Below are 16,559 nucleotides of genomic sequence, written 5' to 3'. Positions count from 1 at the left end.
GCAGACAATTCAAACAGACACTAAAACCTGTCAAAGAAAGGATTCCATAAAGTGAAGTGGAATTTTACTGCATTCCTTAAGAGGGGCTGTAAATTTAACTGTTTAAAGCACTGTCTGGCCTGGACTCGGACTATACACCCACCTCACATCTTCTGTGTGCGGACAAGGGTCAATACAGGGCTGTAGGTCCACAGCACATTAATAAAGTATGATCTCAGTAGGTCTTTGATGGGTCTGAGGCAATTCATTTCTTGCTCCAACTCCGGAAGCAACTGGATTGTGGCTGTTTTTGCAGCTTGCTTTAAATGAACCTGAAGTAATTAGCTTAGTGCTGTAAGGCTGGGATCATGTACCAATGCATTGATCATTAACTCTTTGTGTGCTTCTGGTTTGCTTTAATGATTTTACAGCTTTACGTTGGAGGTGAGCCAAATGATTCCTTTCGTCATCGTTGTAAAAACACAAGCTCTTAAAAGTAATGTCGATGGTTCTGGGGAAGTGCGGTTCTCTCTGGTTTGTTTGCATTCAGAAGCACTGTTTCTTTTAAGGTGGAACGGTATGTTTGAGGGGGAAAGTAATGACGTGGTTTGTACGTGATTGAAGTTTATCTTGTCGGTTTTATTCACTGTTTGAACTGGAACAGAAATGCATTTGTAACTTGCATGCAGTTAGAGGTCACCGTATTTTACAGTCAGTTCCACCTCAAACAATCTGAAACTGCCACAATAAATAAATTGTACTCACCTATGCAGCAGGAATAGAGCAATATTCTCATTTCGGTTAATGTTTTTCAACGTTTGGAGGTCTCTGTGTTGTCTGAACACCTCCAGATGCTGGTTCTCTGATGTAAGCAAACATTTCAGCAATAAGTTCTTATGAAAATAATTCAGACATTGAAACTGGAATATATATTACTGTGATAGGCCTAAACATTGCCTTGAAATATACAGAGGTAGTAAACATAAGTTAAAGTAAGAGAGCTGGTGTTTTTAAGAGGCATTCAAATTAAATGGGATTATGTATTTTTCTTATAAGAGAACAACCAGTTTCTTGGAAATGGCAATAGGCTATACCTATAGTTCTATTCATATGTGGATCTGGATGTTTATAGTTGCTCCTGTGTGTTCATGATCATACTGCAGTGCTTTTCTAAAGCAAATGTCTCTGAAGAGCTGGTTGTAAATCCGTCCATCTCACTGGTCAGCGGATCAATGGCTTCTAGAGTGAGCCTGGAAAGCCCAGGGCAGGGATCAATACAATCGAGCAAGGACTGCAGGCTAGCATCTGCAATCTTCTCTCTCTCTCTCTCTCTCTCTCTCTTTTGGACTCTCCACGCCAATCACATTCTTCTGAAACCATCGCCTGTTTTTAAACTGCAGCCTCTGGGGTGCGGCCTTGTGTCGTTGCCAGTGGGGGATAAAAATAGCGGCTCCATGTGTGCACTTCTGCTTGCTTCCCATAGTCCTTCATTTTTTTGTGTGTGTTTTTGTTTATTTTTGTGTTCCTCCTCTCCCATGATGCAGCTGCTCTGTCTGTTAGTTTGAGAACAATCTCCGCATGAGCTGGAGTGATGAGGGGACGCCTCACTGCTTGCGTTTGTGTGCTCACAGGAGCCCCGATACGGACATGAATGGCAAGGCGGGCGGCAGAGGGCCATTGACCAGCACTGGCGAGGCCAACAGCAATGCCAACAACCTCAGCATGGTGTCCGAGCCAGCCTCAGAGGCTCAGAACCTCACACGGGTCAGTAATGCGTCCACGTCACACAAGTGTTCAGCAAGAAGCAAGAGCAGCAGGTCGATCACATTCACATTAAACTAAAAAGGATAGTCCATGAACCGATAAAATTAAGATATATGGACAACAAGGTTTGGTAGGATTCATTAGTTTACTGTTCTTTGGAAAACTGAATGTACTGTGTCATCATTGGGCGAACGGGCAAAGGACTGGCGCCCCCTCCAGGGTGTGTTCCCGCCTTGTGCCCAGTGATTCCGGGTAGGCTCCGGACCCACCACGACCCTAAATTGAATAAGAGTTACAGATAATGAATGAATGATTGAATGAATGAACGAACGTGTCATCATTGTTATATGTACCATTGTCTCTTCATTCAGTCCCTTCATCCAAACGTAGAGGTTAATATGTATTTTTACGTCCTATACACATGAATATATATGACCTATAAACATATTAATATACATGTGCCATTTGTGTACACTTCTGTAGCACATTAACTGGAATACAATGATTAAACGTTGTGCTGTTCCTGTCTGTCAGGGAGCAAGCAGAGCTCACAAAGCCCAGGCTACTTTTTAAATAAGGCACAATTCAGGGCAGCCATTCAGAACACAATAATAATAATAATAATAATAATAATAATAAAAATAGTTAGTTCAACTTATAGAGTGCCTTTCACAAACCCATGGACACTTTGAAATCAACACAAAGAAGAAAAGACAAAAGTTTTGAGCAGAGATTTGAAGTGAGACAGGAGCAAATTGTAGTTCTGTCCAGTCCTAACAAATCTGGCTCACCTCGCTAGCGAATTACGAAGGCCTTTTTTGTGCTAAACCAGGGGCGGATCAGGTTGGATCAGGGAAAACACCAAACCACACAGTTCATGGGAAATCCCAGAACAGGACTGGAAACCTCTGGTTTAGAGAGATTTATTTCACTTCACAGATGATCTTAGTACTGTGTAGTCTGTAGCTTCGAAATGCATCTTACTTTTATAATCTCAGTCCAATCTTGTTGTTTTCAATCGTCTAGAACACATAAGTGTGGTAGTAAACCCTGTCCTATCTCTCTTTTCGAGCAGGCCTCACGCACGCCCAAGAAGGCTGCCACGTTTGGGAAGCGCTCCAACTCCATGCGCCGCAACCCCAAGGCTGTAGTGACCAAGCAAGGCTGGCTCCATAAACAGGTGAAATTCCCTATAGTTCCCAAATTATAGGTCTCTATATTCAGAGCAACATCTGTTCATTTTATATTTACTGTTACTTTACGTTCACACTGGCCACTCACTGAGTAATAACTAGCTTAGCTTCACAAATTGACTGAGTGCTGGTTCTGCCGATACCACCAAAGTGTAGTACCACGAAAGTCCAAGAGAGCACAGTTGGACGTACTTGATCTAGGTGGGTAACATGCCCCTCCTTCTTGCTCTTTCATTCAGGAAGATAGTAGGCTGTCTGTTACTGAATTTACATTTAATAATATAATGAACTGTAAGGTGCAATTATTAAAAGTAATTACATTATTTAGAATTCTCCTTGAAGCATGTTGAGCTTTCCAGTAACTTCGCATTAAGAGCAGTTCTAGTAGAAGCTATGACTGCTACGACAAGCTCTGCTTTTTTTAAGGTGGAATGGCATGTTTGAGAATGAAAGGGGATTGTGAAGTGTATGTGGCTGGGGTATTTTAACCTGTCTGTAATTTGTATTCACTGTTTGAACCTTTTGTTACTCAAGCTGTTTAGTTATGTAGCACTTTAAGTCTGCGTTTACTTTCATGCAGTTAGCACTCTCCCATATTTGGACGACATTTCCACCTTAAGTAGGCTGTAACAGCAGAAAATAAGTAAACGTTACCCACTTATAGAGCACAAATAGAGCAACGTTCTTAACACTTTTCATGCTTTTCAACCTCAGAGGTGTCTCTGCCATCCAAACCCTTCCAGAAGACACTTCTCGTGGCTCAGCCGGAGAGAAAGCCTGAGCATTCCAGGCCGAGACCCTTTACGTTTTTCCCAACATTTACAGAGCCACGGCTGTGTGCACATGCCAGACTTTTTCTGAAAGTGCGAACAGAGAGCTAGCAAATGTGAGAAAACATACTCTGAATTTGATAATAAGGGTATTTAAATAAAATGGTGGACATTAACATTTACATTAAAAATGAAATGTTTACACTTTTTCAACAAGTGAATGAAATGTGACATGCTTTGGACAAAACATCAGAAGGATCAAACAACACAGCAGAGTTCTCCTCCTGTCTCCGTTCCTTTAAATGAGAATGAGCCACTGTTGCACCGAGCCTGAGTGCACAGCAGTGAGGAGCAAGACGTAGATACTTGGTTCTCTTTCTTTTTCGTGTTTTCAACCTATTATTCAGTACACAATCTCTCCAAGCTCGTTGTCTTTGCGCTGTGACATACGCACAGGTCCAGCACTGTGACAGACCAGAAGTGCCACAGTTCTAAAGCCTCGGTACTTGACATTAGACGCAGAAACAAATTGGAACAGCTCATTTTATCTCAGGTCTTCTAAGTATAATGTAGGAGAGTAGTATCAGTGAGTGGAAATACTAGGTAGTGTTTTAAAAACGTGTAATGACAGTACACGGCGGTACAGTAGCTCAGCTTGCAGTGCTGTTTTAAACTACTTAACCCACACTTATTCTTCTCAGAGCTGTTTGTCACTTGTGGTGTCTGCGTAATCAGTTCTAATGAGGGAGATTATGATGTTTGGTGCACTGTTGTTGAACGTTGCAGGCCAGCAGTGGTGTGAAGCAGTGGAACAAGCGCTGGTTCGTGCTCACAGACCGATGTCTCTTCTACTACAAAGGTAGGTACAGAAGCTATTGTTTTAATGTTAAAGTTCTGGTGGCGTTCATACTTTGACATTTGGCTATTCAAATGCCATTTGTTAACCAAACCTCCAAAGGTCTTTTTTTTTTTTTAGTTCATTTGAATGTAGGGAGCTCTGAACCGGTCCGTTCTGTCTCTCGGTGTTATATAATACACAGCACACAGCGTGTGGAAAATGTGCTTTCAGTAACACGCTGCTAGTGTTTACTCTGTTTTTAAACCACAACACAACAGGGGAGTCTTGCTGATTTCTCTTGAGTTTGTTTTCACCAAAATAATATGTGCACATCCTTGAAATTGGGCTGCACCGATTGTGTACGTTCAAGGCCTAAAAGAAGGACTGCAGGTTTAATCGTGGTCATTAGAGCTTTTCAGTGACTTTACTTGCCGTAAAGGACCAAATTCTCCGCTGCCCGTTTGGACTAATTTCTTGCTTTTGCCACTGATTGGATTTGATTGGGGTCTGCACCTCACCTACTGTTAGTTTTGAAACGCAGAGCCTGCAGAATCTACAATCAGAGACAATAAGGGTCTCATTTACAGAGTCGTATGTTACAACCACCATCTCATTTTAAATGAGAATCATGGGAGAATGTGCTTTTAAATGTGTGGGTTTCTGTTGTTTGTGTTAGAAATCCATCACACTTTACTACATCCTTTCTGTTAAATGGATGATAGATTTTGAATGACCTTCTAGACTTTTTTTTTTTTTTTTTTTGGCATAGCTGATTAAATTGCGGGCGGCACGGTGAGGCATCAGGTAGTTGTCGCAATCACACAGCTCCAGGGACCTGGACCTGTGGGTTCGATTCCCGCTTGAGGTGACTGTCTGTGAAGAGTGTCGTGTGTTCTCGCTGTGTCTGCGTGGGTTTCCTCCAGGTGACTGTCTGTGAGGAGAGTGGTGTGTTCTCTCTGTGTCTGCGTGGGTTGTGAAAAAAGCACCGTGAACTGTGTGTGATGATATTAAAATATGAATTGAGGTGTATTTAGGATAGGGCTGAAAAATAAATGTCTTAACCAGTTTTATTTGGAGCGTTTTGCCACACACACACACACAGGTAGTGTCACTGTCACAAAGATCCAGGTTTGTGGCATGCCTGGTTTGGTGTGTTCTCTCTGTGTCTGTAGGGGTTACCTCTGGCTGTTCCAGTTTATTCCCACAGTCCAAAAACACATGTTGGTAGGTAAATTGACTGCACAGAAAGTGTCCTATGGTGTGAATGTGTGTGTGTGCGGTACCATGTGATGGAAAGGTGCCCAGTTCAGGGTGTGTTCCTGCCTTGCTCCCAGTGGTTCTGGGTGTGCTCTGGACGCACCGTGACCCTGAACAGGGTGAAGTGCTTAGAGAAAATGAATGAATGAATGAATGAATGAAAAACTAAATGATGCTGTGGCACTCTACATTCAGTGTTTAGAATTAAAGTCTTGGTTATATGCCTAGGTTTACCTTTCAGAAACTGCACTCAAAATATTTAGTCAGAAAAATCCCAGTTTGGTGTTTTCCTCAAATTATTCAGCCCTGGATCAAAACACATTAAAGGCTTGCGCTAAATATAATCACATCTCTTTTCATTTTCCTTATTATCTGTCTCCCTCTCCTGTAGCTTTCTCAGTTTGCTCTGTGAAAACACCCCGAACTGCCGCCTCACAGCAGACAGGAATTATAATCATGCCTCAGTTCATTGGTCGGCTGCACTGTGTCATTTAACATCCACTGTTCTCCTCAGACTGCTGCTGTTAGGGATAATGCGATAAAATAGCAACGGTTTTTAAATTCAGACACACGTGCCTTCCTCCTGCTGTCATCGCTCCGAATCCTGCTGCAAGCTCTACACCGTGACCGGTGCACTTTTTATCTGATGTAACCAGGTCATAATATTTTCACAGTGAGGACATCCTTGTTTCATCTGGAATTTTAAACAGTTGCCCTATTAGCGGGTTTCTTTTTCAAATTTCAGATGTGAATGTTTAGCAGGAGAGCGGCAGGGTGGTGCAACAGGTAGTGTCGCAGTCACACAGATTGTGGGTTCGATTCCTGCTCCAGGTGACTGTCTATGAGGAGTGTGGTGTGTTCTCCCTGTGTCTGCGTGGGTTTCCTCCAGGTGACTGACTGTGAGGAGTGTGGTGTGTTCTCCCTGTGTCTGTGTGGGTTTCCTCCGGGTGACTGTCTGTGAGGAGTGTGGTGTGTTCTCCCTGTGTCTGTGTGGGTTTCCTCCGGGTGACTGTCTGTGAGGAGTGTGGTGTGTTCTCCCTGCGTGGGTTTCCTCCGGGTGCAGGTGGAGTGGTGACTCAAAAGTGTGAGCGAGTGAGTGAATATGTGAGTGTGTGTGTGTGTGTGTGTCGCCCTGTGAAGGACTGGCGACCCCTCCAGGATGTGATCCTACCTCGTGCCCCACCCTGACCCTGAACTGGAAAAGTGCTTACAGACAATGAATGAATGAATGAATGAATGAATGAATGAATGGAACATGTAACTTTTCAATGACACTTCTTTTATATTGAAACAACATCAAAAATAGAAATAGGAACAGGGTTTATTTATAAACGATTTCATGGGATGTTCTGTAAATAAACATATTTATGAATGAATTTTGTAGGGAGTGCTGTATGTATGTTGTGAGCTTTATCTTGTTGGTGTGTGTGTTTGTGTGTGTGTGTTGACTGATTCTTATGTACCAGCATCCGTGCTTGCGTCCAAAAGCAATATATTGCATGGGCAATAAAATGTACTTGATTTAATCTAATCTACAAATCAACAAAGCTATGAACCCAGTCCTGAAAAGCAACATTGCCATTGAAACAGTGATGGGTGTAATAATGTTGAATGCATAATGAAGTCAAGAATTGATACATACAGAGAACCGGGAGATGAAATAAACTGACAACAAGCGGTGGTGATTTTCCTTATTTACTAATAATGAATATGTTGATTTAATGGTTTAAAAATGCACAGACTCTGTTGCATGATTAAACCTAATGTATTCTCACTCGCTCGTTTGGCCTGTGTGGATGTTTGGCTGAGAATGGGAATAAAAATACTGTATCCACAGCCAGTATACCGGCTAAATCAAGCTTCAGAAGTACAGAACTATAAGTCATTTCATTATAATTGCATAATTACAGCTTTTATGTCATTCCATAAGCAGTTATAATGGGGCAGAGTACCTGCAGTGCCCACTTTGCTGTGTATGATGGCTGGAGCCTTTGAATTGCCGTGAGTCATGCCTGCATTATGAGGGTTCACAGTACACGGCACTTGAAAGTGGAAAGCACTTCTTGAAAGTGCAAAGCCAATTTTGCGGCTAATTTCACGCCTGACGAAGCACGTGTTTTTACGAGGATCTTTAAAGACGACAACGAGGGGCTTCGTCCCAGGCTTCGGTGCACGGATTGGTCACACATCCTTCATCCATCACACATCTGTAATGTCGATGAAGGGGAGGTAGCCGTATGTGTCCAGCAGCAGGAGCATTTCTCAGAATCTCCTTTGGTCCAGCTGTGAAGGTCAGACCAACAGCTCGGTTGCTGACCAGAGAAGTTCGGGAATAAATGCCGTGACAGATGGCAGACAGCTCCTCCCCTCCTCTCCACCTCCAATCCAAGGGTTTTCACTGTTGTTCTTTGACCAATCCCAAAGCGGGTTGAGCTCTGGCTCTTCTGTTAGCTCTCGTCTGGTCATTACACATCTGCTGTCCAGTGGATGCGGCCATCTGGGGTCTTTCTGCTACTGAGGCACAGCTCCAGGGTCATAGGACATAAAATTGTAATCAGAACAATATTTATTATGGGATACCATCTTCAGTTTATTGGAAACACATGCCTTATACTTTCTCTCACTGGCCACTAGATTAGGTTCACTTCGTAATGACTTTATAGGTCGTCTTTATTAGTGGATAGTTTCACGCACAGTTTGTCAGCTGCCCTCTACAGTCATTATTGGTCAGTTTATGACCGTCGGGCTGCTGCTGACAATATGGTGTTTGGGTATTGGAGTGTTCTTTGAAGAGCAGTGAGTCTCACAACGGCAGAGAGTTATGCAGCACCTAGGAATAGAACTTAAAAATATGTATAATCAGACACCTGGAGCTTTTACTACATACACGACATGAAATATATATTTAGTGTACAGTAATCAGTAATCCCTCGCTGGCGGCACGGTGGCGCAGCAGGTAGGTGTCGCAGTCACACAGCTCCAGGGGCCTTGAGGTTGTGGGTTCGTTTCCCACTCCGGGTGACTGTCTGTGAGGAGTGTGGTGTGTTCTCCCTGTGTCTGCATGGGTTTCCTCCGGGTGACTGTCTGTGAGGAGTGTGGTTTGTTCTCCCTGTGTCTGCATGGGTTTCCTCCGGGTGACTGTCTGTGAGGAGTGTGGTGTGTTCTCCCTGTGTCTGCATGGGTTTCCTCCGGGTGACTGTCTGTGAGGAGTGTGGTGTGTTCTCCCTGTGTCTGCATGGGTTTCCTCCGGGAGACTGTGTGGTGTGTTATCCCTGTGTCCGTGTGGGTTTCCTCCGGGTGCTCCGGGTGCTCAAAAGTGTCCGTAGGTGTGAGAGTGTGAGTGAATGTGTGTGTGTCTGTGTTGCCCTGTGAAGGACTGGCACCCCCTCCAGAGTGTATTCCCGCCTTGCGCCCAATGATTCCAGGTAGGCTCTGGACCCACCGCGACCCTGAACTGGATAAGGGTTACAGATAATGAATGAATAATCCCTCGCTACTTTGCGGTTCATCTTTCGCGGATTCGTTACTTCGCCGGTTTTTTCATGGGGCTTATGGGCGCTATATCGTGGATATTGAGGGAAAATCTAGGAAAAATATAAGTATTTCTTACGTACAGTACATGTATTGTTCATGTCCACATCCGAGTGAAATTTACTGACGCTAAATCACAGCTTAGGAATGACTCTATTAAAGAAACTGGTGGGATATCACATGTAGTTCCAGCTGAAAAACATTATAGAAGACTGTTTAATGCAAAGGGTGGGTTGTGAACAGTAACAGGGAGGGTTTTAAAAGTCCAAATACTCGTTAAATACATAAAAAAAATATCTTTACTCTACTTTGCGGAAATTCGTTTTTCACGGTTGGTCTTGGAACGCATCCCCTGCGAAAAATGAGGGAACACTGTATTCATTCATTCATTCATTCATTCATCCATTCATCCATCCATCCATTCATCTCCACTGAATCCACTGAATCCTGATTCAGGGTCATGGTGGGTCCAGAATCTTCCTGGACACATTGGGTGCCCGTCCATCACTGGGCATCACACAGCTAACCCAACACGTGTTTTTAGACTGCAGGAGGAAGCTGAGTGCCTGGAGGAAACGTATGCAGACACAAGGACACCCTCAGACCGTGTCCCGACACTCTCTGTTGTGTTTGACCCGACTGTGTTTTGTTTTGTTTTATTAAGTACAATATGTTGTTAAATTTATTAAGTTTTCTAAATCCGGGGCATCACGGTGGTGCAATGAGGAATTATCATTGTCTTACAGCTCCAAAGTCTCACAGTCCTGGATTCATTCCTTCAAACGGGTCACAATCGGTGAGGGTGTTCTCCCAGTGTCTGTGTGCGTTTCCTTGTGGTGTGCACTTACAGTATTTAAGGGGCTTGAGACAACATAAAAGGCCGTGATTGCAGGAAAAGCAGTGGATTGGAGCAGGTGATGACAAAAGAATAAAGTGTGGAATTTTAAGAACGTCAGTAAGATTCCAGTGAAACAATAAACAGAAGATTTCTGTGAAGAAAACTGTAAACTGTATGTTTCTGTGATAAACTGAGCTTTCTTTTTATTCTTCTTGCGGCAGTAGGTATTCTTTTTAAATGCATGTTTTAATCCATAAGAGCCCATGGGACGTGTGTGTCACAAACATTTTATAAGGTGTGGAAATTTCCCTACACCTTCACTTCACACACCTTTATTTCATGCCAAAAACCAACCTTCCCCACGATAAACTCGTAGTAACACACGGCCTCTTGTGGCTTATTGCTTTAGTAACGGTCCTATGTTAAATACGACGCATTCTGACCCCATTTTAAGAACAAAATGTTTTATGGTTGTTGTGATTTTATTTTAATGAGATGTTTAACCTAAAAAATAATTATGACGAGAAATGTGGAAAAAATGTGTTCTTTGGTCTGTTTTATATTTCTCATCATGGAACATCATAGTGAACTGAGTCTGGGCTCTTAGGGGTTAATAAGGTGTCTCCCAGCTTATGGGGCTTATTTATTTTTATTATTATGAATGATATAATCTTCACACTCCAGGGGTTTTTGAGTGTTTTTGTGAGACTTGAGAAGAATAAGGCTGTAAGGGCTTGTCATTAAACCTGTAGATTGTGGTAATAAGCAGATGGTGACTTTTCATTTTCAGTGAAGTATTTTAGAGCACCACTTGATGGTGCCCTTCTAGTGAAAGAAATGCTCCTGTGGAGTGTAGGCAACTGAGGGGTCAGTCTGTAATATTGTGTATCAGTCTTGTGCAGCTCCATTTTTCGTCTCTTGTTCTCACTTGTTCACCCTGAGTTGCCCCGAGGCACCATCATCCTCACTGACAGTGGCACCAGAAACTCTACTATGCTCCCATCTCTCTCTCTCTCTCTCTCTCTCTCTCTCTCTCTCTCTCTCTCTCTCTCTCTCTCTCTCAACTACTATGAAAAATGCCATTAGTTGTTTTTCACTTGACACTGAACGTATTCTTGGGATTAAAGAAGTAAAACTGTGCAAATAGTACATTATTTGTGCTTTGAAAGTCTTAAGGCAATATTTGCATTTGAATGAATACGCTTTTAAAACTGATAAATGTTATACTATATTTGGTGCCGCTGTGTTTTTTTAACTGATACATGTTAGATTGCTTGCCTTGCTGTAGGAGCACACAGACGTAAAGACACCACAATGGTGTGTGTCTGTGAGTCAGGCTGCTATTCATGGAGGAGTGTGTGAGGTAATGTGCATATGAGAGGTGTCCTGGGTGTCTCTTACTCCCTCGAGGCTAAAAGCAGATCAGTCTTCCACTTCCGTTTTTGACTCACTCTGGTGCTGTGTGTTTTGAAGGAATAGCAGCCTGTTCCTCCACATTCAGAGCTTGTAACTCTATAGAGTCAGATACAAAAACAACAGGGTCAGAGTCTCTTCAGGTTTCTTATATTGACTCTTCAAAGCCAGGGGACTGATGAGCTGTTTGCCCATATTAAGCATGCCCACGTCTTTCCGTTTGCCACTATGTGGTGTGTTCTCCCTGTGTCTGTGTGGGTTTCCTCCGGGTGACTGTCTGTGAGGAGTGTGGTGTGTTCTCCCCGTGTCTTCGTGGGTTTCCTCCGGGTGACTGTCTGTGAGGAGTGTGGTGTGTTCTCCCTGTGTCTGTGTGGGTTTCCTCTGGGTGACTCTCTGTGTGGAGTGTAGTGTGTTCTCCCTGTGTCTGCATGGGTTTCCTCCAGGTGACTGTCTGTGAGGAGTGTGGTGTGTTCTCTCTGTGTCTGCGTGGGTTTCCTCCGGGTGACTGTGAGGAGTGTGGTGTGTTCTCTCTGTGTCTGCGTGGGTTTCCTCCGGGTGACTGTCTGTGAGGAGTGTGGTGTGTTCTCTCTGTGTCTGCGTGGGTTTCCTCCGGGTGACTGTCTGTGAGGAGTGTGGTGTGTTCTCCCTGTATCTGCGTGGGTTTCCTCTGGGTGACTCTCTGTGTGGAGTGTAGTGTGTTCTCCCTGTGTCTGCATGGGTTTCCTCCAGGTGACTGTCTGTGAGGAGTGTGGTGTGTTCTCACTGTGTCTGTGTGGGTTTCCTCCAGGTGACTGTCTGTGAGGAGTGTGGTGTGTTCTCTCTGTGTCTGCGTGGGTTTCCTCCGTGTGCTCCGGTTTCCTCCCACGCTCCAAAAACACACGTTGGTAGGTGGATTGGAGACTCAAAAGTGTCTGTAGGTGTGTGTGTGTGAGTGTGTATTGCCCTGTGAAGGACTGGTGCCCTCACCAGGGTGTGTTCCTGTCTTGTGCCCAGTGATTCCGGTTAGGCTTTGGACCCACTGCGACCCTGAACTGGATAAGGGTCACAGATAATGAATGAATGAATGTAAATATTACACAACGCAGGTCTCAGGAGTTCAGCAGAATTCAGCAATCTGGAAATTTCTTCTACTATATGACAATGTACTGATGAAAAATGAGAAAAAAGACTTATTTTATGTAATTTTTCAGTCATCTACATTTATATACACATGAATACCCTTTCGCTGCATACTACTGAGGTAACTAGGTGCAAAATAACCCACATAAGGAAGGGAATACTACTTGGATCATGAGAAAAATTCAACCGACTTCTAAAGCTTATTGTAGATAAAAAGCCTTGAAGATATTTTTGCAAATATTTCTTTAATAATCCCTTGAAATTACAGAAGTGGTCTGAGATACTGAGCTTCAGAGAAACAAGAGAGACAGTGGTGATAGAGTCTTCTTCTTTTCGAGGTAAAGAACACAATAAACAGAATAAGTGTGAATAAAAAATAATAAAAATAATAAACCCTGGAAAGGACATTGGATCGAAACTTATAACTCTAAAGAGACAACAGCTGAAAATACGAAAACCCAATTATCATAACTTTAAAGTGATGTGTATTTGTTGAGACTATTGTGTAGTTTTCTGGGGTTTTTTTAATTTACAGGACATTCCTGTGGAAATAAACAGGCCCACTCCAGCTAAACAATGACCCTTACAAAAGAAAAGAGCAAGAATTAAACAAATAGCACATAGCATTGTAAGGGAGCTTTGTCCGTTGATTTGATTTATATGAAATCGTGAAGCCTTTAACAAAAAGAAGTGTCAGTTTTGTTCCACCCAGCCCTAATGGCTTCAAGCAGCTGAGGAGCCATTAAAAAATATTTCCAGTTGTGTTTACTGTGAGAGCATTGTCTTCTTACAGAATAACAGCTGGTCATTTCTCTTTAGAAAACAACTTTAAAATAGTGAGAAACAACAATTCAGTTATTTTTTTTAATTTATTCTTCTCGTTTTATTTTGTTAATACCATAAATATTTGGCACTTTGGTCTTGGCCCGTGTCTGTGCACTAGAGTTGACAGGAAACCATGTTATTGTTACTGTATACGGTAAATCACTGATACGCTTCAGACACATTACACGGGAGACACAGGGATTGAGTGGAGAAATGCTCTAATATCTGGACCCACTTGGACGTGTGGGAATGTGCTTCTCTGAGGGATGCCGCAGGCTCCAGCGCTGACTGTTTGAACTCCTGCTTTGTGCACCTGCCCTGTCCCGTTGGGAGGAATCCTATGCATTTGATCCTGGTTTTGACAGAGGGAGAGGAGCTGACCCCTGACCCCTAGCTGCCCGAGTGTAAGATTGCCGTGAGACTTTATGGGTTGGGAGAACTGGGGGATGGTCATCCGCCTGCTCAAAAAATGTCCAAAGCTTTCTCCCTCTGTCCAGTGCACGCATGGTACAACAGTGTCATTAGAAACATTCCAGCAAGGAACGAACCTTAGCCCCAAGCTTTGCATGTGGATAGGGCTTGTGGTGCGTGTGTGTGTGGTTACGAAAGGGTTTGTGTACTTTGTGGTTCAGTCGGAGAGAACAGTGTGTACAGTGCACATGTCTCAGCAGGTGATTTATTGGCCAGACAGATCATGTGACCGATGGTGTTGCTATGGCAAACTCACCTAGATTGGTTAGTGTTGGGAGTAAAACTATGTTCCTTATTGACCATATTTGGTCCTGGTTTTATTCCTATATTTCGCATAGGTGGAGCTACATAAACAGTCTGTGATGTCACAATCGATACATTTGCATATACTCGGCCTACAATAGTGTTGCCTCACTCATTCATGTAAAGTTAGTGGGTGCAAAAAATAAAGCCTGTCATAACGCATCACTTTTGCTTGGTTCTCTTCTTTCTTCTTTCATTTATGTTCAGTATTATTTCTCAACTAAGCAATAAAGAACCAATTGGAAAATGACTTTTAAACCCATGTAAATGTCATTAATCTTAATTTGGAGGTCAATATATGTCTATCACTGCTGACTGTTTAAAACTTCCATTTCACAGAGCAATTTCGTCCAAGGCTGCAAACTAATCAGAGAGCACTAATGGGTCCATTAATGGTTCTTTGCCGGGTCGGTCTTCGCTCCTTTGCTGTGCGCCACTAAGCGGTCTTAATTATGCGTGGGAGTCCAGTGAGGACTTCAGAGACGGCATGATTCAACCCTGTTGACTTCGCCTCTGTCTCTTTGGCTAATTGTTCCTTTCTGCCCCTCTTCTCCGTTCTCTGAAGGAGATTAGAGCCAGTTTACTGCCCCTGTCCTTCAGCTCCCAGTCTGGCCCAGCCTTTTTTACTCACTCTCAGTTTAGAACCCTCCTCTCAAGCTACAGACAGCACCTAGGCCTGATCTTTTCTGTGATTGTTGGTACTGGCTCGTTCTCGTTTTTCATGAACAGGGTCCACAATTTGAAAACCCTATGTTGGACTGTGGGAGGAAACCTGCACAAACACTGGGAGAACACACCACACTCTTCACAGACTGAACCCACAACCCCAGGACCCTGCCGCTGTGTGCGACACCACCGTCTACGGAATCCCTCTTTTTTCACTATTGCAAACGGAACCCTACTGAATCTCTTGGAATAAGTGACCTGCAGCATTCAAATCAGTCTTCAGCTCGGTGCAACTGCTCCGTAAGACTTCATGAACTGCGCCTTAAGGCAGTTATATTATTATATAATAAAACTCAAGGACATGATGGCCCTGAATAGAAGAGGAAACTCACTGCAGGAGCCTAAAGTTTTCTTTCCTTCCTCCATTCATTCGCCACCCGGGATGCTGCCGGTCATTTATTTGGACTCAGACACAAATACAAAAACATAGCGCTTGGCCGCTGTCTGTGTTGCCTCCTTTCGGCTGCTTTAATTTCCTGGCAGCGGAGCTGCATTTGGATTCAGAACGCTCAGCGTCGCCTTATCACCCCGCTACCATCTCCCCAGCTGTGCTCAGGCAAAGGGAGAATGTGTGACGGAGCGATTTAATGCCTTGCCTGCCTTTCCTGAGAGGGGGGGGGCAATGAAAAAACGAGGCGCTTTGGTTTGTTCTTGCAGATAGCAGAGCCACATACCAGCTACGAGAGAGAGGGAGAGAGTGATTGAGAGGAGAGAGAGAGAAGGAGAGAGAGAGAGAGGAGAGAGAGAGAGAGAGGAGAGAGAGAGTGAGAGGAGAGAGAGAGTGAGAGAGAGAGAGTGAGTGGAGAGAGAGAGAGAGAAGGAGGAGAGAGAGAGAGAAGGAGAGAGAGAGTGAGAGGAGAGTGAGAGTAGGAGAGAGAGAGTGAGAGGAGAGAGAGAGAGAGAGAGTGAGAGGAGAGAGAGGAGAGAGAGAGAGAGAGCGAGAGAGTGAGAGGAGAGAGAGAGAGAGAGAGAAGGAGAGAGTAGGAGAGAGAGAGTGAGAGGAGAGTGAGAGTAGGAGAGAGAGGAGAGAGAGGAGAGAGAGAGAGAGAGAGAGAGAGAGAGAGAGAGAGAGAGAGAGAGAGATAGGTGGGGGACAGGAACTGTTAATCTGATGAAATGGCTCAGACAGATATGAAGAACAGATTATGTAATTATGTATGTATTCAGTAATGAATAAGTGTATGTCCCCTTGGCTCAGTCGAGGCCGTGGTGCCCTGACTCATGATTGTTGTAGCTGATCTTGGACCAGTCTCCTGTTTCTGAAACCTAGACTCAGCCAATGAGATACCAGCCTCATTCAAGTCACATGATGCAAACATAGGGTTTGAGTTGTTAATATTTTTACCTATTTTTTGCCACAAGGAAAGATATTGAATTGTTTACTAATGTGTTGAGGAATATATATTTAATGATGTATCTGAATGAATCTCTGCTGTTGTTTATATTTTTAAACTAAATCAGTGCAGTGATTGGAGCCATGATCCAAGATGAACAGAAGTAGTGTGTGTGTGTGTGTGTGCGTGTTTAAGTAA

At 43.6% G+C, this 16,559-nt stretch overlaps 1 protein-coding gene across 1 annotated transcript in view; it reads left to right on the top strand.

The window, feature by feature from the left end:
* Positions 1-16,559, top strand: part of plekha6 (pleckstrin homology domain containing, family A member 6) — an 86,404-nt gene that overhangs the window by 24,670 nt on the left and 45,175 nt on the right. The window contains exons 3-5 of the mRNA XM_066670427.1: positions 1,611-1,743; positions 2,819-2,923; positions 4,493-4,565. Of these exons, the coding sequence (XP_066526524.1) occupies positions 1,611-1,743; positions 2,819-2,923; positions 4,493-4,565 (311 nt within the window). The remainder of the gene's footprint in view (positions 1-1,610; positions 1,744-2,818; positions 2,924-4,492; positions 4,566-16,559) is intronic.

This window comes from Hoplias malabaricus, chromosome 5, assembly GCF_029633855.1.
Source record: "Hoplias malabaricus isolate fHopMal1 chromosome 5, fHopMal1.hap1, whole genome shotgun sequence".
Lineage (NCBI taxonomy): Eukaryota > Metazoa > Chordata > Actinopteri > Characiformes > Erythrinidae > Hoplias > Hoplias malabaricus.
The sequence above is the reverse complement of the archived record's forward strand: the minus strand, read 5'-3'. Positions and strand labels throughout refer to the sequence as shown.